General features: G+C 42.3%; 2 protein-coding genes across 7 annotated transcripts in view; both read right to left on the reverse strand.

The window, feature by feature from the left end:
* LOC118394719 (TGF-beta receptor type-1) overlaps positions 1–6,717 on the reverse strand; it is an 88,762-nt gene extending 82,045 nt beyond the window's left edge. Inside the window, exon 1 of one of the 2 annotated variants that reach the window (XM_052463800.1) lies at positions 6,513–6,717. In XM_052463800.1, the coding sequence (XP_052319760.1) occupies positions 6,513–6,582 (70 nt within the window). In that variant the 5' untranslated portion in view covers positions 6,583–6,717. The remainder of the gene's footprint in view (positions 1–6,512) is intronic. The other variant, XM_035788197.2, reaches the window with a different exon arrangement.
* Positions 6,718–8,861: 2,144 nt separating this feature from the next.
* LOC118395213 (collagen alpha-1(XVIII) chain-like) overlaps positions 8,862–26,055 on the reverse strand; it is a 61,086-nt gene continuing 43,892 nt past the window's right edge. For 4 of the 5 annotated variants that reach the window (XM_052463805.1, XM_052463802.1, XM_052463804.1 and 1 more), the window contains 23 exons: positions 25,901–25,936; positions 25,104–25,187; positions 20,687–20,746; positions 20,086–20,121; positions 17,601–17,663; positions 17,353–17,442; positions 17,222–17,257; positions 16,906–16,959; positions 16,728–16,784; positions 16,550–16,609; positions 16,202–16,243; positions 14,896–14,923; positions 14,701–14,775; positions 14,519–14,544; positions 14,128–14,226; positions 13,766–13,910; positions 13,530–13,594; positions 13,201–13,329; positions 12,986–13,078; positions 12,569–12,637; positions 10,971–11,168; positions 10,655–10,770; positions 8,862–10,509 (listed from right to left, as the gene is read on the reverse strand). In XM_052463805.1, coding sequence (XP_052319765.1) covers positions 10,293–10,509; positions 10,655–10,770; positions 10,971–11,168; positions 12,569–12,637; positions 12,986–13,078; positions 13,201–13,329; positions 13,530–13,594; positions 13,766–13,910; positions 14,128–14,226; positions 14,519–14,544; positions 14,701–14,775; positions 14,896–14,923; positions 16,202–16,243; positions 16,550–16,609; positions 16,728–16,784; positions 16,906–16,959; positions 17,222–17,257; positions 17,353–17,442; positions 17,601–17,663; positions 20,086–20,121; positions 20,687–20,746; positions 25,104–25,187; positions 25,901–25,936 — 1,878 coding nt within the window. In that variant the 3' untranslated portion in view covers positions 8,862–10,292. The remainder of the gene's footprint in view (positions 10,510–10,654; positions 10,771–10,970; positions 11,169–12,568; positions 12,638–12,985; positions 13,079–13,200; positions 13,330–13,529; positions 13,595–13,765; positions 13,911–14,127; positions 14,227–14,518; positions 14,545–14,700; positions 14,776–14,895; positions 14,924–16,201; positions 16,244–16,549; positions 16,610–16,727; positions 16,785–16,905; positions 16,960–17,221; positions 17,258–17,352; positions 17,443–17,600; positions 17,664–20,085; positions 20,122–20,686; positions 20,747–25,103; positions 25,188–25,900; positions 25,937–26,055) is intronic. The other variant, XM_052463803.1, reaches the window with a different exon arrangement.

The following is a 26,055-nucleotide window of genomic DNA, read 5'->3' on the forward strand; positions in this document are numbered from 1 at the left end:
TTACAGTCCATTACTTTAAAACTTGTTGAGTGTAGGGGGCAGTATTTTCGTTTTTGGCAACAAAAAAAAAAACATACCAATTTGAAACTGCCTATTTCTCAGGCCCAGAAACTAGAATATGTATATAATTGTCAGATTAGGATAGAAAAAAACTCTTAAGTTTCCAAAAATGTCAAAATATTGTCTGGGAGTATAACAGAAGTGATATTGCAGGGGAAAACCTAAGGAAAATCCAACAAGGAAGTGCTGTTTTTCCTGAAAGCGCTCTGTTCCATTGGATGCCTTGCCTCCATTTAAAGGGATATCAACCAGATTCCTTTTGCTATGGCTTCCTCAAGGTGTGAACAGTCTTTAGACATAGTTTCAGGCTTTTATTTTGAAAAACAAGTGAGAAAGAACCCATTGTGTCAGTGGATGGCTGGGTGCCAGGAGAGTTTTTCATGCGCAACAGCCATTTTCTCTCTCTCTCCCATGGAAGAAGCTACATTCCGGTTGACATATTATCGATTACATATATTGTAAAAACAACCTGAGGATTGATAATAAAAAACGCTTGACATGTTTCTATGACCATTACGGATACTATTTGGAATTTTTGTCTGTCCCGTCGTGACCGCTCGAGCTTGTGGATTTCTGAACATAATTCGCCAAACAAATGGAATGTTTTGGATATAAAATAATCTTTATGGAACAAAAGGAACATTTATTGTGTAACTGGGAGTCATGAGTGCAAACATCTGAAGATCAAAGGTAAGCAATTTAATTTATTGCTTTTCTGACTGTCATGACCAATCTACTTGGCTGCTAGCTGTTTGTAATATTTTGTTTACTGATAGAGATGTTCTTACATAAAACGCTTGGTATGCTTTCGCCGAAAAGCTTTATTGAAATCTGACACGCCAGGTGGATTAACAACAAGCAAAGCTGTGTATTGCTATATTGCACTTGTGATTTCCTGAAAATTAAATATTTTTAGTCATTTCATTTGAATTTGGTGCACTGCAATTCAGCGGATGTTGATGAAAATTATCCCGCTAATGGGATGGGTGAGTGAAGAAGTAAACTTAAGGTATAGGGGCAGCATTTTCACTTTTGGATAAATAGCATGCCCAATTTCAACTTCCTGCTACTCATGCTAAGAATATAAGATATGCATATTATTAGTAGATTTGGATAGAAAACACTGAAGTTTCTAAAACTGTTTGAATCATGTCTGTGAGTATAACAGAACTTATGTAGCAGGCAAAACCCCGAGGACTAACCGTTCAGAATTTTTGGATGTCACCAGTCTTTGGAATTTTGTAGAGGTTATTCCTTTGTGCAATGAAGAAGTACGGCCATCTAGGACTGGGTAACACTGTTGAGAGTTGCGCAAGACTTGAAAAGTAGCGTTGGTTTGTTGTCTTCCTGTATTGAACACAGATAAACCAGTCTTCAATTTGATCGATTATTTACGTTTAAAAATACCTAAAGTTGTATTACAACGGTAGTTTGAAATGTTTTGGCAAATTTTACAGTCAACTTTTAAGATATTTTGTAGTGACGTTGCGCAAATTGGAAGCTGTTTTTTTTCTGGATCAAACACGCCAAATAAATTGACATTTTGGACCAATTGTGATGTTTATGGGACATATTGGAGTGCCAATAAAAGAAGCTTGTCAAAGGTAAGGCATGTTTTATATTTTATTTCTGCGTTTTGTGTAGCACCCGCAGGGTTGAAATATGCTACTCTTTGTTTACTGTTGTGTTATCATCAGATAATAGCTTCTTATGCTTTCGCCGAAAAGCCTTTTAAAAAATCTGACATGTTGGCTGGATTCACAACGAATGTAGCTTTAATTTAGTATCTTACATGTGTGATTTAATGAAAGTTTGATTTTTATATCATTTTATTTGAATTTGCCGCGCTGCATTTTCCCTGGCTTTTGGCCAAGTGAGACGCAAGCATCCCCTATACCTTAAGAAGTTAAGACAAAGGTCCGTCAACGGAAAAGCTTCAAGAACTTTGAAAGTTTCTTCAAATGCAGTCTCAAAAACCATCAAGCGCTATGATGAAACTGGTTCTCATGAGGACCGCCACAGGAAAGGAAGTGGAACTATCATTTGTTTTTCAACAGAACAATGACCCAAAAAACACACCTTCAGGCTGTGTAAGGGCTATTTGACCAGGAAGGTGAGTAATGGAGTGCTTCAGATGACCTGGCCACCACAATCACCTGACCTCAACCCAATTGAGATGGTTTGGGATGAGTTGGACCGCAGAGTGAAGGAAAAGAAACCAACAAGAGCTCAGCATGTGGGAACTCCAAGACAGTTGGAAAAGCATGCTAGGTGACCTCTTGAAGCTGTTTGAGAGAATGCCAAGAGTGTGCAAAGCTGTCATCAAGGCAAAGGTTGGCTAATTTGAACAATCTAAAATATAAACTATATTTTTATTTACTACATGATTCCATGTGTTATTTCATAGTTGTGATGTCTTCACTATTATGCTACAATATATATATATATATATATATATATACACACACACACACAACCTTTCAAAAGATTGGGGTCACTTAAATGTTCTTGTTTCTGAAAGAAAAGCATTTCTTTGTCCATTAAAATAACATATTGATAAGAAATACAGTGTAGACAGTGTTAATGTTGTAAATGACTATTGTAGCTGGAAACGACTGATTCTTTTTAATGGAATATCTACATTGCGTACAGAGGCCCATTATCAACAACCATCACTCCGGTGTTACAATGGCACATTGTGTTAGCTAATCCATTTAAAAAAAGGCTAATTGATCATTAGAAAACCCTTTTGCAATTATGTTAGCACAGATGAAAACCGTTTTTCTGATTTAAAGAAGCAATACAACTGGCCTTAGATTAGTTGAGTACCTGGAGCATCAACATGTTTTGGATTGATTACAGGCTCAAAATGGCCAGAAACAGAACTTTCTCCTGAAACTCAGTCCATTATTGTTCTGAGAAATGAAGGCTATTCCATGTGAGAAATTGCTAAGAAACTGAAGATCTCATACAACGCTGTGGACTGCTCCCTTCACAGAACAGCTCAAACGGATTTTAACCAGAATAGAAAGAATGGGAGGCCCCGGTACACAACTGAGCAAGAGGACAAGTACATTAGTGTCTAGTTTGAGAGACGCCTCACAAGTCCTCACCTATTGCAGATTCGGTCTTCCCAGCCTGGTGCAGGTCTACAATTTTGTTTCTGGTGTCCTTTGACAGCTCTTTGGTCTTGGCCATAATAGAGTTTGGAGTGTGACTGTTTGAGGTTGTAGACAGGTGTCTTTTATACTGATAACAAGTTCAAACAGGTTCATCCAGTTCATCCTAGGGGGGCGCTGTGTCATTATTGGATAAAAAGACGTGCCCGTTTTAAACGCAATATTTTGTCACAAAAAGATGCTCGACTATGCATGGAATTGATAGCTTTGGAAAGAAAACACTCTGACGTTTCCAGAACTGCAAAGATATTCACTGTGAGTGCCCTAGAACAGAAGCTTAAGGCAAAACCAAGATGAAACTGCAACCAGGAAATGAGCAGGATTTCTGAGGCTCTGTTTTTCATTATCTCCTTATATGGCTGTGAATGCGACAGGAATGAGCCTGCCCTTTCTATCGTTTCCCCAAGGTGTCTGCAGCATTGTAACGTATTTGTAGGCATATCATTGGAAGATTGACCATAAGAGACTACATTTGCCAAGTGTCCGCACGGTGTTCTGCGTGGAAATTGGTGCGCAAAACTCAGCTGCTGGTATTTTTCCATGGGATTCTGAGACGAAAGCATGCTTCCACGAACAGCATATCAATGAAGAGATATGTGAAAAAACACCTTGAGGATTGATTCAAACAACGTTTGCCATGTTTCTGTCGATATTATGAAGTTAATTTGGAAAAAAGTTTGACGTTTTGGTGACTGAATTTTCGGTTCGTTTCGGTATGTGATGTACAAAACGGAGCGATTTGTCCTACACAAAGAATCTTTCAGGAAAAACTGGACATCTGCTATGTAACTGAGAGTCTCCTCATTGAAAACATTCAAAGTTCTTCAAAGGTAAATTATTTTATTTGATTGCTTTTCTGGTTTTTGTGAAAATGTTGCGTGCTAATTGCTACGATAAATGCTAAGCTAGCTATCAATACTCTTACACAAATGCTTGATTTTCTATGGTTCAAAAGCATATTTTGAAAATCTGAGACGACAGTGTTGTTAAGAAAAGGCTAAGCAGGCATATTTATTTCATTTAATTTGCGATTTTTAGAAATCGTTAACGTTGCGTTATGGTAATGAGCCTGAGGGTGTATTCACGATCCCGGATCCGGATGGCTAAGATCAAGAGGTTAATACAGGTAACGAGTGGAGGACAGAGGAGCCTCTTAAAGAAGAAGTTACAGGTCTGTGAGAGCCAGAAATCTTGCTTGTTTGTAGGTGACCAAATACTTATTTTCCACCATTATTTGCAAATAAATTCATTAAAAATCCTACAATGTGATTTTCTGGATTTTCTTCTCATTTTGTCTGTCATAGTTGAGGTGTACCTATGATGAAAATTACAGGCCTCATCTTTTTAAGTGGGAGAACTTGCACAATTGGTGGCTGACTAAATACTTTTTTGCCCCACTGTATGTGTATTTAAGTGCTGGCCCGAGAGTTTTTATTCAATATGTGGAGAAAAAGCATTCACTCTAAGACTTTGTTTACGTGAATTATTGGTTGACAAATTACCTAAACATTGGCTGTATGATTTGATGTGACATTTTCAATTGGTTCACAGAACCCCACCACTCTGAAGTGACAATGGTGTTTGTACACATTGTGGAATGCCTCTGAGGGTTTATTCCCCATGGTAGGCTATAGGTTTGTAAGTGACATTATAGAAATGACATATAGCCTATATGCCATTTCCAAAATATCACTCACAGACCTATCCACATCTCTGCACAGTACACTGATATACATAGATGAAATGAGACATTATAGCAGAAAACTAGATCATGTTTCTGATCATAATAATAATATATGCCATTTAGCTGACGCTTTTATCCAAAGCGACTTACAGTCATGTGTGCATACATTCTACGTATGGGTGGTCCCGGGAATCGAACCCACTACCCTGGCGTTACAAGCGCCATGCTCTACCAACTGAGCCACAGAAGGACCACCGTCATATCTCTGCTTTCCTCTCCTCTAGTCATCTATACCAAGAGATCCTACACTGGGATGCTAGTGCTGGAGAATAAGCTGTGCTCTGTACATTGAAGGTATGAGGGTGTGGATGAGCATCTTTCAGCTCTGCCTATCAGAGTGGACTCATGGAGCGCATCACCGTTCCCCGTACAGATGGGATGCTTTGTGTCAAGAAGCGTGCTCCCTGAATGGGATTTACCCTTTTATCTAAACTGCATCTCGAATTGGATTAAAAACGTTGTGGCTTCATTAACTATGACCTTGACTCATCTCATCTCTAGGCTACATCTATCCATCCTTCATAAACGCAAATCCGTCCCTGTACGTTTTTCGAATAAGACATGGCGATAATGATACTGTGTTACAATGTATTTTTGCTCTCTGAGCTCCAACAGAGAAGCTGTCGAAACTATAAACTATGTTGCCTAGGACAACTCGCGGGTTAATGTCAACGTCGGCTGCATGCGACTCCAGCATTCACGGATACATCAGCACGCGCGTTGAATGTTTAGTAGCCTAATCATTCATTTATCAGTTATCAGCAACACATTGTTTTAATTGATAGCTAACTACGGCTGCCATTGTCTGTATCAAACGGCCATACGATGTTTATCTGGTAAATGTGTCGTTGGGTTGTCAGTAATTAACAATGTAATCGCGTATCTTAATTTCCACTACACACGTGAGTACTAATCAATGCGCTTCAATCGGCAATTTAGCGACCTTTTAGATCATGATGTGGTCTTCAGACTAATGTCTTCTACTTTATCTATTCGACAATTGTAGTTATCGCTATTTCATAATAATAATAATGATCTAGCACTTGTATCACATTGTAGCAAATATAAAACTGCCACGTTTACAGCTTTGCTTGTCCCCCGACTCAAAACACAAGAAAGCCACGATAAACAATTATTCTGGACAAAATGAATTTACCGCGCGCCGTGCAAATTTTTTTTTTTGACAAAGTAGGCTACCGAAAGATCAATTGTCGAGTTTCTCTCTTTTGCTCGACAATATAGGCTATGAACCACTTCAACACAACGGGACATAAATGTCTGACCATGGCACCGCCTAAGTCCTAAACTACCGGCTAACTGAGGCCATTTTCGTGTGACTTTTTATTCTCGCTCCCCCTCTCGTTTGGCCATACGCTTAACAATAAACATTCCTGACAGCTCGCATACCCCTGACCTGCGCCATCTTTGAAAACACTATTCTTGAAAACAAAAAAACAAGTGTGAAAATGTAACTTGAGAATCACAATTCTGTATCTAAAGCCATATAAGGCAGTCACCGAATCACTTACCGATGGATATCTGAACTCCCGCTCCAAGAAACAGGACCCAACATGTTAAATAAGAGCGCATTGTATCCATTGTCGCACAGAATTACACTGGACTTGCTGTTGGTCAATCGGCAATTTCTCGCACTCAACTTCTGTAGTCTTTGCTTGGAGAAAAAAGAAATGTGTGATTGGCCAACAACGCGAAAATACCCCGCCCACATGGGACACCCCTAACCCCACTCTCGTTACCCACCCTGATTTGATTCCATTTTGTAGCCACGTACAACGCATGCCTATCCATCCACTGCTATTTACATGTCAGGCATCGATGCCCAACCCCAACATATCCATTAGTCTAAATAATTGTAATAATGAGTAGCCTATTCCTATAGAAAGATTATGTATAATTATCCAGTCACATTGATGACATTAAAACCCCTAGCCCATTGGTAGCCTATTAATCAGATCAGCTTGAATATGTATTATATAAATCTATCTAAACATGTAGCCTATGAATACGCAGCATACATATCATTTATGTCAACAACTTCAAGACTTCGAAACGGTATTAAGCTTTCTCCCATTCACTCCTACCACTGGTTGTATGGATCCACATACACAACTAGTATCTGACCCAGTCCCCTTCTGCCCCCCTCTACACCCTTCTCTGGGCCAGTGGCAGAAGAAATTGATGACAGGACATTCTCTCTAGTATCTGGTCTATTTACCAACAGGCCTTGTCCTGGCGGTCCAGCATACACTGGACGCAATGCACCAAATTCCCCCCAGGCCCACCCACCCCAAACACAGGGGGATCAATGTGGAATGCTGCCCTTTTTAGTTGACCAACACAGTTTTCTGTTTGTTTGACTGCTGAGTAAACAGCCTTTAGCGTGACAGAAAAACAGACCTTGCTGGGGAGGTGCAAACAAACAGCACGTCACTATTTGGAGTCACTAGGCTTTCTAAGTTTAAATCCATTCACGGTCTTCCATTCATTCAAGATTTAAATTAGCACCACTTCATCAATAACACTGAATTTGAGAACCATAACCTGGCTTACTTTCATCCCACCAACAGAGTTACAGGATAAAAAGGTGAATGTTATGGTTAGGGGGGGTGATAGAATAACTAGTTTCTCCGTCATGCATTTATGTAGGAGACTGAGCTGGGTTGTGCTCTGCTTTGATAATGAGAAGACTGGTGGTACGGTAGATAGTGTACAGGGAGAGCACATTATCCCCTGTTGTTTGTTGTAGTTTGTCAGTGCCTTGGACAGGTGTCTTGGGTGGCAGGGTGCAAAGTAACACAAGGGCAGGTGACAGGTGGGAGTATAAATTGTCTCCACACACACACACACACACACACACAGGTTCTGTAATGACACAGAGCACAGTGAGGGCAGATGGTCATGAACACAGGACTCTGGATCTACCTGTAGGGACAAGACGTGAACATCCCATTAACAACCTGAGAGAGGCCTGTAATGATGAAGAAAACAACAAACACACTGCCGTGCTGCATGAAACTGGCCTCCTTTGTCACAGGTGAAATAACGTAAGCTCCCCCTATGACTACAAGCCAATGCACTTATTGAACCTGACATCAAATCAAATTTTATTTGTCACATACACATGGTTAGCAGATGTTAATGCGAGTGTAGCGAAATGCTTGTGCTTCTAGTTCCGACAATGCAGTAATAATGAAAGATCCAACTTGAGGGGGATCCAACTTGAGGGGGATGTTACTGTAAGTTTTATATTGCCCTTCACTCTTTCCGTATGAACATAAACCTTTATTTTCATTTAATAGATTTTATTTTCAGCTCAAAAGTGCATCATGTCCTTCATAAACGGTCTCACAGAACTGCTGCTTTGTCTGGAGGACAATGATGTTTGTACAAAGCAGCACTGTGTACTGCAAACATCTAGGTTTTAGATTCAGGGAAACAATGAAACATTCAGAGAATCTTGTTTACAAAAGATAATTAAATTCAATATGATTAAAATGACTTCGGTCGATTAATAATTTCAAGGAGAAACACGGAAGAGTTGTAATCATTGCAGATACACTGTAAGAAACACCTAGTCAGAGTAATCCAGAGAGACAGATTTGATAACAAACCAGAAATATTTCTCAAATGTCCCCAACCATAATTAAGAAGCTGTATGAACACTCATCAAATTATGCCGAGGTTTTTTATTCTTAATGATGTAGACGTCCTAGGCCCACTTTCAACAGAATAATCGTTAGTGACATGGTTTGCTACCACCTAGTGCCCATTTGGTGTAACTGCGTTTATTTACCTTCAAGATAAAATCAACATTGATTGTGTGTTGCAGAACTACACATGACATTAATAACAGAGTCTTAAAAAAAAAACATTTATTCACTGAGCAACAGTCAAACATTGTATTTCTCTGAATGACAGTCAAACATTTTCTTTCCAATTTAAAAAAGACAATCTTCCTGACTGTAAAAATATAACCTATCACGTCTGTGAAATTAATCAACATATAAAAATACTTTGCGCTCTAGAGTTGATACTGTTCCTATCATTTCCCCAGCCATTAAAATATCTAGCTCTTGATTATATATTTGTTGAAAGTACATCTACAGTTAGTCAATTAGTAGAATACCGTACAAAAATAACTTTCAGGTTAGATAGCACGTGTAGTGTTTCAATTTCATTTCATTTGAATGTGAAGCTATGTTTTGCTAGATTTAAGATGATGTGCTGTTACAGTATAAATAAAAATTGTAAAACATAGAATTAAACTTAAATATTAAGTAAAAGTTATCACTCGCAACAGAAAAACCCTTAACAATTTTCACAGACAAAAAGCCTTCATGGCTATGGAAACATCCCAAACTATTCAAATCAACTCACAGTGCATCGAAATGACTTCAAGGCCTAAAGAGGAAAAAAAGGTCCCTTGTCTGAAAACATCCAAGTATTTTATTATACATTTATATCACAGAAAAACAGAAAAGACCAGTTGTCCTAATTTCATCATATCATCACATTGTTTTGAGGACTGATACAGTAATCCACAAAAGGTTAGAACTGTTGTTGCCTCTATGCAAACTACTCTACTGGGCACTTAAGAATAAGACTAAATTGAGCAAACCAACAAAAAAAATGTGTTAATGATTACTTCAGCAGAAACAGTGTGTTAGTCGGTTGGTTGCTGATTACCAGATCTTTGGCATTCCTTATTCAGTCAATTTAAACACAAAGTGAATTGGAGTTATGCAGTGCTTTTGACAGGAAGCAATTTACATTATATTTACACTTTTCTTAAAGGGACAGGAAAACTTAGATTAGGGACAAGTGCAAAGCGGTGATGCTGTGTTGATGGAAGGTTAATAATGAGAGGTTAATGAAGTGGGGAGTTTCATCTGTGGTCAGTATGAAATAGTGTAAAAGTGCCTCTTGTGGTCCAGCACATAACTGCTCTTTGTTAATAGGAGACGTGTGTGTGTGTGTGTGTGTGTGTGTGTGTGTGTGTGTGTGTGTGTGTGTGTGTGTGTGTGTGTGTGTGTGTGTGTGTGTGTGTGTGTGTGTGTGTGTGTGTGTGTGTGTGTGTGTGTGTGTGTGTGTAGGGAGGGAGTTAGTTTATTGTGTGGTCCACATGGATGTTTGCTGTCAATGAGAGGTGTGTGTTTGTTTGTGTGTACTGGATTTGCTTGAACATGTGTCAATAGCTTAGTTTTACATGCTCTTCATGAAAACATGAATGAGATCTAGTTTTGTGTGTGTATGAGAGAGAGTGTGTATACTAGATGTGTATGTTGAGGTTAATTAGACCTTCTGTGGTCAGTGTAGCTGTTCTCGATACACAGCACTACGAAGCGGTTGGAGCAGCTGCGGGTGTGTTGGCCCAGCAGTCTGCCTGTTTGGAGGAGAGAGGCCTGGCCCGTCACTGCCATGTCACCTGCCCGCCACGCCTCACAGTAGTTAGTGGTCATACGGATTCCCACCGTGCTGGAGCCATGCCACACCAGCTTCTGAGGCCTGCGTTCACAGACAACACACACAGAGAGTTAAACACAGACCTTTGACATTTTACATTTAGAGACACTTGTTTCCAGAGTGACTTAAACCAGGGTTCAACTATGTTGTATGTCTTTTAATGGGTCAGCCAAAGCTGGTCACTAACCAAGTGGGGTCCGTCATGACGTTCCGTCCGTCAAAGGAGTAGATGGGGATTGATGGGTCCAACACACCTCCATTCCCAGAGAAGATGTTCATCCAGCTGCCATAGAGCACCTCTCCCTGTGGAAAATATACGATTAAAGGCACATTTACAGTCACACACTTCCTGTAGTTTCAATGAAGGAAATATTTCATTTAGAAAAATATGACTATACCTTAATGAGTTTAGTACAACTGTCTTACCACATCATAACCAAAAAACGAAGGACCTATCAGTCCATTGTTTGTGTTTTAGTTGTCATAAGAGAGAACAACTGTACCTTGAGGTTGATGACGGGCATGCTGTAGCGATCTCCCTTCTTGACGATGGTTGCCAGGTCCTGGAGGTGTGAGGACATGAAGGCTCTGTAGGTAGCGGTGAGGCCCATGGTGCGGGCCTGCTGGTAGCACTGGAAATCTGCCCCCCGGATGCCATGCATGTCCCCAGAGAACGGAGCGTTTAGGGCCACCAAGTGCAGCTGAAGAAGAAAAAAGTCAATGGACTTAGACAACACAGCTTAAAACCTTTTAGGGATAGGGGGCAGCATTTTCACTTTTGATGAATTGCATGCCCATAGTGAACTGCCTCCTACTCTGTCCAAGATGCTAATATATGCATATTATTATTACTATTGGATAGAAAATACTCTGAAGTTTCTAAAACTGTTTGAATTATGTCTGTGGGTATAACATAATTCATAGGGCAGGCAAACTTCCAAACAGGAAGTTGAAATTCTGGGGTTGGTTGATGTTCAACTCATCGCCTATTCACATCCAAATAAGATATGGATCTGTTCGCACTTCCTACGCCTTCCACTAGATGTCAACAGTCAGTAGAACGTGGAATGAAGCCTCTAGTGTGATGTGGGACCGGATGGCAGCTGTTTGAGTCACTGGTCTGGCAGAATGCCAGTTCCTGGTTACGCACCGTAGTCATTATATCACCTTGCGTTCCATTACTCTGTAGACAAAACGAATGCTCCGGTTGGAACGTTATTGGATATATATGGTAATAGCATCCTGAAGATTGATTCTCTACTTAGTTTGACCAGTTTATTCGACCTGGAATATAACTTTTTGAAGTTTTCGTCCGAGTTCGCCTGGACCAGCGCCAGCTTTTGGACATGTGAACTAAACGTGCTAGCAAAAGTAGCTAATTGGACACTAGTAATGGACATTATGGAAGAAAACAACGATTTATTGCGGAACTAGGATTCCTTGCACTGCATTCTGATGAAAAATCATCAAAGGTAAGGGAATATTTATGATGTAATTTCGTATTTCTGTTGACTCCAACATGGCTGAGCGCCGTCTCAGATTATTGCATGGTATGCTTTTAACGTTTAAAAAAAATCTGACACAGCGGTTGCATTAAGAACGAGTGTATCTTTAATTATATGTAAAGCATGTATCTTCCGTCAAAGTTTATGATGAGTATTTCTGTTATCTGACGTAGCTCTCTGTAATTACTCCGGATATTTTGGAGGCATTTCTGAACATGGCGCCAATGTAAACCGAGATTTGTGGATATAAATATGCATATTATCAAACAAAACATAAATGTATTGTGTAACATGATGTCATATGAGTGTCATCTGATGAAGATTATCAAAGGTTGCTGATTCATTTTATCTCTAATTCTGCTTTTGTGACTATCTTTGGCTGGGAAAAATGGCTGTGTGTTTGTTTTGTGGATTTGGTGGTGATCTAACATAATTTATTTTATTTCCCGCGCTGTCTTTTCAGCTGAATGTTGGGGGGGGGGGTTCCCGTTAGCGGAACCTGTGTCCTAGACAGGTTAATTAAGCAAGTCCATGGTAAACAATGTGCAACAGAGGTATAAACCCATAGCATATTGTATATGAAAATGAAGTCTTACCCCCGGTACTGAGTGAACTGTATGAGGTAGGACATTATAGTTGGGCATGTAGCTAGTTCCAACTAGTTCCTAAAAAAGCAGAGACACAAGTAAAGATTGACACGCCGTGAGTAAAGAAATCCTAAATAAAACATTTATCATAGACTGAAGAGTGGCAGGTAGCACCTAGGTTAGAGCGCTGGGCCAGTAACCAAAAGGTCACTGGTTTGAATACCAGAGCCGAGAAGGTGACACGTCTGTTGTTGTGCCCTTGAGCAAGGCACTTAACCCTAATTGCTCCAGGGACGCTGTTTGGATATGCAAAAAAAAAAAACATTTCCATTACGCACTTGTGTGTAGCAGGACAAATATAAGCACGCCCCAGATGCAGTGTGCAGTGTAACAACAGTGGGTGCTGTGTTACTGTTGCCACAGTACCTGCCTGTGTGGTCTGCTGTGATCTGGTCTGCTCAGGGCCTGGGACAATGCGGAGGATGGGGTCTCTGCTGGGACAGGGATCAGCTCACCAAGCTGGAGAGACAGGACACTCATCACTGAATAAGCACAGGCAACATCTCATTTTCTATGCCAAAGGCTTTTAAGTAACTGAAGACATAACTGTGGGATTGTGGGACTGTAACGGCATAGAGTACCTGAACCTTGTGCCAGCCATCTCTGGCTCTAACGTAGAGTTCTCCCTTGTCTGAGACATAGGCCATGGATCCCTCTGCAGCACGGTGGCTCTCCCTCATCAGAGTGATGGTGTTCCTGTATGTGGTCACCTGGGGTGAGAAGAGAGGAAGTTCACACTGAATCATAGACAACAGATAAATCCATGGTGGCAATGTGAGAACTGTATAGTGCACACGCAAACTCACACACAAGTAGGTACACAAAAACACATACACACATTTCCGTGTATGTTTACCTATGTTGACTTGGTGAGTATATAAGGAAGTAAGTACCCTACTGGTTGTCTTACCAGATTTTCATAGCCAGTAATCCCAGGAGGACCAGGAGGCCCAGGTGGGCCAGGAATACTCACAGCTGAAAAATAGAACAGTCATACAAAAGTATATCAGTGTACTGTAGGTCTACTAAACATACATTTGTGTATTTTATTAAATACATGAACTTGGAACTCACCCTAAACTAAAGCATGACAGAAAGGCTTAGTTTAAGATGTTGTATTTTAGCGAGCACACAGTGCACAGCTACCTGAGGCATAGACAGGGGGTGGTCCAGGGGGTCCAGTTGGGCCAGGGGGCCCCCGAGTGCCTGGTCGTCCAATGCCAGGAACTCCTGGTTCACCAGGAGCTCCAGGATGACCAGGGGCGCCAACAATCGATTCACCTTTTGGACCCTATATATAAATCATATACAAAATGGCCAAAGACACTGTCATATTTACTGTCATATTTCCAAATGTAACATACAAAAGTAAAAGCTTTATCATGTATGGAAATAAGTATATTTTCTATTTAGCTTGACTACAGTTTTTAGTCAAGGTAAATGTATACAAGGTAAATGTATAATGTATACTGTACTTTGTTGAGTATTTGGAGCCTGGAATTACTCACCACAAGGCCTGATCTCCCAGGAAGACCTGGTGGGCCAGGCAACCCAGCGTCACCCTTCTCTCCTTTCATTCCTTCATAGCCCACGTCCCCTTTTTCTCCCTGTGGAACACACAGTTTGGCTGAATCAGTCTATTACATGTACATTTGAGTCATTATCCACAGCGACTTGCAGAAGCAATCAAGGGAACATCAACAGATTTCTTGACCTAGTTGGCTCTGGGATTTGCACTAGCAACCTTTCGGTTACTGCCCAACGTTCTTAACCATTAGCCTACCTGCCGCCCTATGACATGCATAAGAGTTTTACATAACATACATTTCCACTACTTATGCAGTATTTGAGAGTTGAACCGGTAAATGTTCCTTAGACAACTTAAGGAAAAAGACTCACCACAAAGCCTTCGGGAAGAACACCATCTGAGGAGGGAGAAGACATCTTAGTTAATTGTCGTCTGTTGCAAACATATGTCTGAAGACGCTCATGCATACAGTTTCTGTTATAATTAAGTGCGCTAATTGCCAATAAACAAGTTAAATGGAGGATAAACTGCACCCTTGGCTGCACATACATACCTGGTTCTCCAGGTGTTCCAGGCAGTCCAACCTCCCCCTTTTCTCCTTTAGCACCTCTGTTTCCTCTCCTGCTACCTTTACAGAAATACAGTACAGGTGTATGAGACAACTGAGATCATCTATAAAAATGTAAACCCTGCTCCATAGGCTGGATAGGTGATCCGATATTGTCAGTGTGATTCATTGATGACTTACCTTGTGATGATCCCCTGCTGCCATTCACCTAAAACACAAGATTGTATGCTTATTGTACTGTTATTGTGGATCAAACTTGTTGTGGAAAGATGTCACAAACAATATGGCTAATATAAAATTACACCCAAAACCAGTTCCACATAATTCCCCCAAAATAATCACTAACAAAACAGCTGTACATCCTATACAGACAACAAGTAAAGATGTTTCTGTTCAGTCAAAAACGTTGGGAAATTAAAATGGAGACATGAAGATTCATTTAGGTGTTAAAACATCCCTGCCAGCCTTGCACACACCAGTTAAACATATAATGAGGACAAGGAGGGCGAGAGGTAGTAAGGACCTCAGTTGAATGTTCTTATTTTGGCCACCTTGAACTGCAGAGAAGTTAGAAGACGGAGAGTCTTCTGCCTGTGAGTTTTTAAATTCATTTTACGATTCTTCTATTGTTTTATAAGTCAATCCACAATAGTGCACCCCAATGCATGTCAGACATGTGTTTAAGGTATGTACCTAGTAGGTCCCTTAGGTCCTCTGGCACTTAACTATCCCAAAGCCTAGAACCAAGAGGCATGGAGAGGCAGCATTTAGTTATTATGTCCCCAGCCTGGAATAGCCTGCCAGAGAATCTGAGGGGGGACGAAACTGTGGACAAATTTAAAATAGATCTTAAACACATCTTTTTAGCTTTGCTTTTCCTTAGGATGCTTTTTAGTGGTTCAGTTTGTGTCATTCTTTCGTTTTTTTATCTTATGTTTGTTGTTTTTGTCCTGTAACGCACATTGTGTTGCATGACATGTGCTGTATAAACAAAGCTTGATTTGATGATTAACCTCTTAGCGCTCTGAAGCTGAAAACCCAACAGATAAAAACACATGCAACAGCAACATGCCCAGGGTTAATAAAGGAACCAGATCACTCGAGGGAAAAAAGCTCTTTACATTTCTACTGGACTTTTACACTGTCAGCATAAAGCAGGCTGAACATTCAAAAGAGTTTGAATTCATCAATTCAGAAATGTAGGTATTGAAGTCAATGTGACTATTCAGTGTGGTTGAGATGTTCCAGTCACATATAATGGGACTGTATGATGTCACATATGACCTTATGACCTGCGGAAGAGCAGGAGCCAGCTTTATGCTGTTGTGAGGACCACCACAAACCCAAGAAACGCGGAGGGAGACACAGCACAGCTGCAGACAGGAGGAGAGGAGATGGAGGGACTGCCTGTTAGAGGTAAGAGCCCACGGACTTACATGCGCCGCCCCACCCAAAGGGCCTTAAAGGTGCTCAAACACAAACTTACTGGTGTTTTGCAGAACGGTCGGGGACGGACCGGAAAAACTGTCTTTAAGATTCAGAGGGAAATTATTACATCAGGCTAGTATTGATGGCGACATAATTGACAGCATCTGGATATCCAATGAAAGCGAGTACTTCATGTGTTGACATTACACCACCACTGGAGACAAATGGCCGTTCATTTGTTGCTCTGTTTTGTTTGTCTCCAGTGGGTCTCGTTGCTACTGTATAACATTGCTACTAAAATCAAATGTCCATTCCCATCCACAATGCATTCTAATAATAGTAGAGAAACAGCAATGACATCAACACATCAATTCTTACTTACAGTATACAGGCATACTGTACTTACTCCATTGAGTCCTATTACTGGTCCTGGGGGACCGGGAGGGCCAGGAGGACCAGGAAGTCCCTAAACACAATTACATCGATCAATAAATCACAGTCAATGACACCTCACTTTTCTATTAGTTAGTTAGTTGATTGTACTGTAATCCCATAAAATCACGTTCAAAGATGGCGATTCTTACTGGTTGACCAATGGCATCACCCTTGTCTCCCTTCTTCCCTGCCATTCCAGGTCGTCCCTACAGAAGAAAAAGGTAAACACTTACATAGCGCAGATTACAGTGACGGATGAAACGATCATATAATAACCAAACAAATTAAAACAGTAGTGACAGAAGAGTAGTGACTAAAAACACTAACTGGTCGACCAGGGAACCCGTATTCTCCTTTTTGTCCGGTTGGTCCGATTGGTCCCTTAAAAAGAAAACATGGTATTTTTTTCATAACATTTTCACTCAGTAGACAGTAGGGACCAGTTTCCCAGACACAGATTAAGCCTATTCCTGGACTAAAAAGCATGCTCAATGGAAATTCTTCATCAAAGGTACTTTTTAGTCCAGGACTAGGCTTAATCTCTGTCCGGGATGCCGGCCTTATATGTTTACAGTTGTTTCCAACGTCTATAGCTAAGACCAATGTAACAGAGCATTGATTTAACAAGTCTTCATTCACTCACCATGATACCAGCAACTCCAGGGAACCCACGCTCACCCTGTAAACAGCACCCATACAAGGTCAGAATGCTTATCATCAGACAACCACTACCATAAAATGTCTGTTGACCCTAGAGGTATAAAGAGACGTCACCTTTATTCCTTTTGGTCCCTGAGGGCCCCTGACACCTGTCAACACAGTGCCGTCGGCAGCGATCGTGACACCAGAATCCCCCTTCGCACCCTATGATGAGGAAAGACATAGAAGACACAAAGACATGATCACCAGGTCTTGGTTAGGTTATAAAAATCCTACCTATCTGATATAAGGTCTAGAGAATATAAATGCCCTAGCATGCAAGGGCAGTTAACACTAAAGACAAGAGCTTCCTCTGAGCTTACCTTCATTCCTGGTGGACCGTGAAGACCAGGAAGCCCAATGTCACCCTTTGGTCCTCTTGGGCCCTGGGCCAAGATCACAAGAATAATTATGGACAGAAAAGATAAGCGTATTTGAGCATAATGTACTTACAGTATAGTAGGTGAGTCAAGATATATGTTTTATTCATAACTACAGACTCTTCTCATTATGATAAGGAAACTACAAGTTTGTAGTGATTCCTATGTTGATGTAAAGAATATTTGTTGGTCCGTCATTTGAGAAGCAACCAGACGCCAAACTTGACACATTTATGAAATGGCTTATCCCAGTTAATAATAAGCATGCACCCATTAAGGAAATGACTGTATCGATTGATGAGGAGTTGAAAAATTGTATGGTTGAGAGGGACGAGGCAAAAGAAATGGCAAATAAGTTTGGCTGCACAACCGATTGACAAATTTAAAAATCATGTGACTAAAACTGAATAAAAAGAAGAAGAAACTACACTATGAAACAAAGTAGAACGACATAAAGAATGATAGTAAAAAGCTCCCTTCCATCATTCATTGATTCAGATGACTCATTCATCATAAAATCCACTGATACTGCCAACTACTTTAATGATTTTTTATTGGGAAGATTAGCAAACTTAGCCATGACATGCCATCAACAAACGCTCACACCACACATGCAAGTCTATCTTACCAAATATGAAAGACAAGAGTAGTAATTTTGAATTCCGGATACTGAGTGAGGAAGAGGTGAAAAAAGTATTGCTGTCTATCAACAATGACAAGCCACCGAGGTCTGACAACTTGGATAAAAAAGAGGATAATAGCGGACGATATTGCCACTCCTATTTTCCATATATTCAATTTAAGCCTACTAGAAAGTGTGTGCCCTCAGGCCTGGAGGGAAGCAAAAGTCATTCTGCTACCTAAGAATAGTAAAGCACGATTTGCTGGGTCAAATAGCCGACCAATCAGCCTGTTACCAACCCTCAGTAAACTTTTGGAGAAAATTGTGTTTGACCAAATACAATGCTACTTTACAGTAAAGAAATTGCCAAAATATTTTTAGCATGCTTATAAGGAAGGACATTCAACAAGCACTTACACAAATGACTGATGATGATAAAAAGATTGTGGGGGCTGTTTTGTTAGATTTCAGTGTGGAGTTTGACATTATTGATCATAGTCTGCTGCTGGAAAAACGTATGGTGTTATGGCTTTACACCCCTTGCAATATTGTGGATAAAGAGTTACCTGTCTAACAGAATATATAGGGTGTTCTTTAATGGAAGCCTATCCAACATAATCCAGGTAGAAATAGGAAGTCCCCAGGGTAGCTGTCTAGGCCTCTTACTTTTTAAAATCTTTACTAACGACATGCCACTGGCTTTGAGTAAAGCCAAGGAATAAGTTAGTCCTAAATATTTCAAAACAAAAAGCATTGTATTTGGCACAAATCATTCACTAAACCTTTTTTGTGATGAATAAGGTGGATATTGAGCAAGTTAAGGTAACTAAACTGCTTGGAGTAACCCTGGATTGTAAACTGTCCTGGTCAAAACATATTCATACAACAGTAGCTAAGATGGGGAGAAGTCTGTACATAATAAAGCACTGCTCTGCCTTCTTAACAGCACTATCAACAAGGCAGGTCCTACAGGCCCTAGTTTTGTCACATCTGGACTACTGTTCAGTTGTGGTCAAGTGCCACAAAGAGGGACTTAGGAAAATGGCAATTGCCTCAGAACAGGGCAGCACGGCTGGCCCTTAGATGTACACAGAGAGCTAACATTAACATGTCAATCTCTCCTGGCTGAAAGTGGAGGGGAGATTGATTTCATCACTACTTGTAATTGGGAGAGATATTGACATGTTGAATGCACCAAGCTGTCTGTTTGAACTACTGACACACAGCTCAGACACGCATGCATACCGCACAAGACATGCCACCAGAGGTCTCTTCACAGTCCCCTAGTCCAGAACAGACTATGAGAGGCGCACAGTACTACATGGAACTCTATTCCACATCAAGTAACTCATATAGGTAGTAATATTAGATTAAAAAAAACAGATAGAAATACACCTTATAGAACAGCAGGGACTGTGAAGCAACACAAACATAGGCACAGACAATTGCATGCAAACACACGATAACATACGCACAATACACACACGTACCATGGCTTTTTTGTTGTAGATATGTGGTAGTAGATTAGTGGCCTGAGGGCACACACTTAATGTGTTGTGAAATCTGTTGTGAATGTATTGTAATGTTTTTTCAATTGTATAACTGACTTAATTCTGCTGCACCCCAGAAAGAGTAGCTGCTGCCTTGGCAGAAACTAATGGGGATCCTTAATACATACAAATACCCAATTCCTTCCCATGGCAGCAAAGACTAAATTAAATCTGTAATACAGTAATTCATCAAATGTACAAAGGATCCTGCATGCTATATATGGGGTTATCACATTAAGAATGGAATTGCTCTTACAGGGAATCCTGCTCTGCCAGGCTCTCCTTCGGGGCCCTGTGACATGCAACAAAACACACATATTATTAACGCATGGAATAATACAGTAACATGAAGTGTCTATGCAGTATGTATTAGCAACCATCTCACAGAATACACACATTTCAAGGCTGTAATGTATCAACAATCTTTAGACCTGATATAATCATGATTCAGTGTGTACATACATTATGTGTATACATACATAATGTAAGTAAGCTAAGCATATTGATTGTATGCCTAACTGTATGTGTTCTGGATCAATTATGCATTATGGTTGTATTAATGGTTGATTGGATGGTTAGGCTGAAACTTAGCTGAACCTAGCTCTAGTAAATAGGCATTGAGGAATTGAAAACAGGCCACTCTGGCTTTACAAATGATAGATGGGACCAGAATGTATGAATCATTATGCCATTGCTCATGCATGACAAAACAATAAATGCAAACTGCCCTGAGGCATATTGATATGTGCCATGCTTCAGCGTCCAGCCCATTTAATGTAGAGCATAATGGCCATTTCCATTAAATTATAATTGACTAGTTTCAGAAATACATATCAACTGAACATCGTGCTTCTCACCATCAGGCCAGGGGGCCCACGGATCTGATGAAACATGCCCTCTGTGTCGTTCAGGAGGAGCTGAGGGTAAATATGACACACTGATTACAATAGTAAATATGCTGTATCTATACAAGCTATACACTTTACATTCTTTACAAACTATGAATAGTTGAAAACCAAGTGGATGGCGATGAATACAATTGCAACATACATCTCAAGTTACTTAATGTAATATACAGTGAGGGAAAAAGTATTTGATCCCCTGCTGATTTTGTACGTTTGCCCACTGACAAAGAAATGATTAGTCTATAATGTTAATGGTAGGTTTATTTGAACAGTGAAAAAAAATCCAGAAAAACACATGTCAAAAATGTTATAAATTGATTTGCATTGACACCTCACAATCAGAAAGGTTTCTGGCTCCCAGGTGTCTTTTATACAGGTAACGAGCTGAGATTAGGAGCACACTCTTAAAGGGAGTGCTCCTAATCTCAGTTTGTTACCTGTATAAAAGACACCTGACCACAGAAGCAATCAATCAATCAGATTCCAAACTCTCCACCATGGCCAAGACCAAAGAGCTCTCCAAGGATGTCAGGGACAAGATTGTAGACCAACACAAGGCTGGAATGGGCTTAAAGACCATTGCCAAGCAGCTTGGTGAGAAGGTGACAACAGTTGGTGTGATTATTCGCAAATGGAAGAAACACAAAAGAACTGTCAATCTCCCTCGGCCTGGGGCTCCATGCAAGTTCTCACCTCGTGGAATTGCAATGATCATTAGAACGGTGAGGAATCAGCCCAGAACTACACGGGAGGATCTTGTCAATGATCTCAAAGCAGCTGGGACCATAGTCACCAAGAAAACAATTGGTTACACACTACGCCGTGAAGGACTGAAATCCTGCAGCGCCCACAAGGTCCCCTTGCTCAAGAAAGCACATATACATGCCCGTCTGAAGTTTGCCAGTGAACATCTGAATGATTCAGAGGACAACTGGGTGAAAGTGTTGTGGTCAGAAGAGACCAAAATGGAGCTCTTTGGCATCAACTCAACTCGCCGTGTTTGGAGGAGGAGGAATGCTGCCTATGACCCCAAGAACACCATCCCCACCATCAAACATGGAGGCGGCAACATTATGCTTTGGGGTGTTTTTCTGCTAAGGGAACAGGACAACTTCACCGCATCAAACGATGGACGGGGCCATGTACCATCAAATCTTGGGTGAGAACCTCCTTCCCTCAGCCAGGGCATTGAAAATGGGTCGTGGATGGGTATTCCAGCATGACAATGACCCAAAACACACAGCCAAAATGCAAATCAACCGATAACATTTTTGACATGGGTTTTTCTGGATTTTTTTGTTGTTATTCTGTCTCTCACTGTTCAAATAAACCTACCATTACAATTATACACTGATCATTTCTTTGTCAGTGTGTCACGCCCTGGTCGAAGTATGTATGTTTGTCTTCATTTATTTGGTCAGGCCAGGGTGTGACATGGGTTTATTTTGTGGTGTGTTTTTGTATTGGGGTTTTAGGACGTATTGGGATTGTGGCTGTGTAGGGTTGTCTAGGAAAGTCTATGGTTGCCTTGAGGCGGTTCTTAATCAGAGGCAGGTGATTATTGTTGTCTCTGATTGGGAACCATACTTAGGCAGCCATATTCTTTGAGTGTTTCGTGGGTGATTGTTCTTGTCTCTGTGTTAGTGTTCACCAGATAGGCTGTATAGGTTCACGTTCCGTTTGTTGTTTTTTGTATTTGTTCGTGTTTTCATTATTAAAGATGTATCGAACTAACCACGCTGAATTTTAGTCAGACTCTCTTTCGACGGAAGAAAGCCGTAACAGAATCACCCACCACACCCGGACCAAGCAGCGTGGTGACAGGCAGCGGCAGCAGGAGCAAAGTTTAGAGTACACGACCTGGGTCGACCCAGAGAGAGTGCCGGAGCCCGCCTGGGATTCGCTGGAGCAGTGCGAAGCAGGTTATCGGAGAATGGAGTTGGCGAAGCAGGCATGGCGGCGCGGACGGAAGACCGAGAGTCAGCCCCCAAAATTTATTGGGGGGGCTCAGGGAGAGTGTGGCAGAGTCAGGGTTCAGACCTGAGCCAACTCCCCCTGTTTACCGTAAGGAGCCATGGATGTTATCGGAGCTATCGGCGAAGCTGAGGGCTGAGTCTGAGAGGGTCGAGGAATTATTGGACAGAATGGAGGAGAGTGAACAGATGGGAGATGAGGAGACACTCGAGGAGATGTTAATTGAATTGGAGGAGAGTGAAGAGAGAGCAGTTGATTTGGCGTAGGATGCAAGATATTCGCCCGACGGAGCGTGTCGGGGATTTGATGACACCTTGGTCAGCGCTCCATTCTCGTCCTGAGGTGCGTGTTAGTCGGCTGGTGAAGATTGTGCCAGTCTCACGCACCAGGCCTCCTGTGCACCTCCCTAGCCTTGCACGTCCTGTGCCAGTCCTGCTCTCAGGCTCTCCAGTACGCCTTCACGGTCCGGTCCATCCTGTGCCACCTTCACACACCAGTCCTCCAGTGGCAGCTCCCCGCACCAGGCTTCCTGTGCGTGTCCTCGGTCCAGTACCACCAGTGCCTGCACCACGCACCAGGCCTTCAGTGCGTCCCGCCTGTTTAGCGCTGCCAGAGCCTTTCTCCTCTCCTGCGCTGCCGGAGCCTCCCGCCTGTTCAGCGCTGTCGGAGCCTTTCTCCTCTCCTGCACTGCCAGAGCCTTTCTCCTCTCCTGCGCTGCCGGAGCCTCCCGCCTGTTCAGCGCTGCCGGAGCCTTCCTCCTCTACAGCGCTGCTGGAGTCTCCTGCCTCTTTAGCGCAGCTAGAGCTGCCAGTCTGCATGGAGCAGCCAGAGCTGCCAGTCTGCATGGAGCAGCCAGAGCTGCCAGTCTGCATGGAGCAGCCAGAGCTGCCAGTCTGCATGGAGCAGCCAGAGCTGCCAGTCTGCATGGAGCAGCCAGAGCAGCTAGATCCGCCAGTCAGCCAGGATCCGCCAGTCAGCCAGGATCCGCCAGTCAGCCATGATCTTCCAGATCTGCCAGTCAGCCATGATCTTCCAGATCCGCCAGGATCCGCCAGTCAGCCAGACTCTTCCAGATCTGCCAGTCAGCCAGACTCTTCCAGATCTGCCAGTCAGCCAGACTCTTCCAGATCTGCCAGTCAGCCAGACTCTTCCAGATCTGCCAGACTCTTCCAGATCTGCCAGTCAGCCAGACTCTTCCAGATATGCCAGTCAGCCAGACTCTTCCAGATCTGCCAGTCAGCCAGACTCTTCCAGATCTGCCAGTCAGCCAGACTCTTCCAGATCTGCCAGTCAGCCAGACTCTTCCAGATCTGCCAGTCAGCCAGACTCTTCCAGATCTGCCAGTCAGCCAGACTCTTCCAGATCTGCCAGTCAACCAGACACTTCCAGATCCGCCAGTCAACCAGACTCTTCCAGATCCGCCAGCCAGCCAGGATCTGCCGGAACCAACTACCTGCCTGAGCTTCCCCTCAGTGCTGAGCTTCCCCTCAGTGCCGAGCTTCCCCTCAGTGCCGAGCTTCCCCTCAGTCCCGAGCTTCCCCTCAGTCCCGAGCTTCCCCTCAGTCCCGAGCTGCCCCTCAGTCCCGAGCTGCCCCTCAGTCCAGTGGGGTTCTGGGTGAGGACTACTAGGCCATGGTCGGCGGCGAGGGTGGACTATCCTAGGACGCGAGGGGGAGGAACTAAGACATTGATGGAGTGGGGTCCACGTCCCGAGCCGGGGCCGCCACCATGGACAGACGCCCACCCGGACCCTCCCTATTGTTTTGATGTGCGTCCGGGAGTCCGCACCTTAGGGGGGGTTCTGTCACGCCCTGGTCGAAGTATGTATGTTTGTCTTCATTTATTTGGTCAGGCTAGGGTGTGACATGGGTTTATTTTGTGGTGTGTTTTTGTATTGGGGTTTTAGTAGGTATTGGGATTGTGGCTGAGTAGGGTTGTCTAGGAAAGTCTATGGTTGACTTGAGGCGGTTCTTAATCAGAGGCAGGTGATTATTGTTGTCTCTGATTGGGAACCATATTTAGGCAGCCATATTCTTTGAGTGTTTCGTGGGTGATTGTTCCTGTCTCTGTGTTAGTGTTCACCAGATAGGCTGTGTTTTTTGTATTTGTTCGTGTTTTCATTATTAAAGATGTATCGAACTAACCACGCTGCATTTTGGTCCGACTCTCTTTCGACGGAAGGAAGCCGTAACACAGTGGGCAAACGTAGAAAATCAGCAGGGGATCAAATACTTTTTTCCCTCACTGTACGTGTGCACACCAATTTGGTTATGAATACTCATGAAGGTAATAACCCCTTAATTAACCACAACAGCTCTATTCCTGGTCAATGTGTGTGTTTTATTTGCGAAACAGCACCCAGACAGAGGATGGGAGTTGTGAGGGGTGGACGTACATCCTGCAGATTGATGATGGGACCTGGAGAGCCGGGAGGACCAGGAGAACCAGGTACACTGTGTCCATCAGGACCACACTCTCCCTGGAAGACACAGCACACAGGACAGTTAGGATACCCCCCCCCATGAACTCAACATCACATGGAGAACCAGAGAGCTAATATTCATAATATGCATCTCAATCTCTCCTGGCTGAAAGTGGAGGAGAGAGTGATTTCATCACTACTTTTATTTATGAGAGGTATTGACATGTTGAATGCACCAAGCTGTCTGTCTAAACTACTGGCACACAGCTCGGACACCCATGCATAACCCACAAGACATGCCACAAGAGGTCTCTTCACAGTCCCCAAGTCCAGAACAGACTATGGGAGGCACACAGTACTACATAGAGCCATGTCTACATGGAACTCTATTCCACATCAAGTAACTGACGCAAGCAGTAAAATTGTATTTAAAAAAAAACAGATAAAAAACACCTTATGGAAGAGTGGCACAGACACACGATAACATACACACTATACATACACATGGATTTAGTACTGTAGATATGTGGTAGTGGTGGAGTAGGAGCCTGAGGGCACACAGTGTGTTGTGAATGTATCGTAATGTTTTTAAAATAGTAAAAACTGCCTTAATTTTGCTGGACCCCAGGAAGAGTAGCTGCTGGTCTATAATGTTGTAACAAGCTTTGATGCAACCACACGTAATATATGATGGACAGTAGATGAGGGTAGAAGAACAGCTCACAACAGGGTTAGTTTGGAGTCGTTCTGCTGTCTAACCCTAAATGTACCTTTGGTCCTGGATCGCCTTTGTCTCCTTTCAATCCCTGGGGAGAGACAAGTAAAGAAAGCATAGCATATCAAACACCTTCGTAGTAAGACAGTAAGTAGATGAAAGTAAGCCGGTACGGAAATAGTGGGGGTGCACTGTACCGGTAAAACATGA

The sequence above is a fragment of the Oncorhynchus keta genome, chromosome 15, assembly GCF_023373465.1.
Source record: "Oncorhynchus keta strain PuntledgeMale-10-30-2019 chromosome 15, Oket_V2, whole genome shotgun sequence".
Classification (NCBI taxonomy): Eukaryota; Metazoa; Chordata; class Actinopteri; order Salmoniformes; family Salmonidae; genus Oncorhynchus; species Oncorhynchus keta.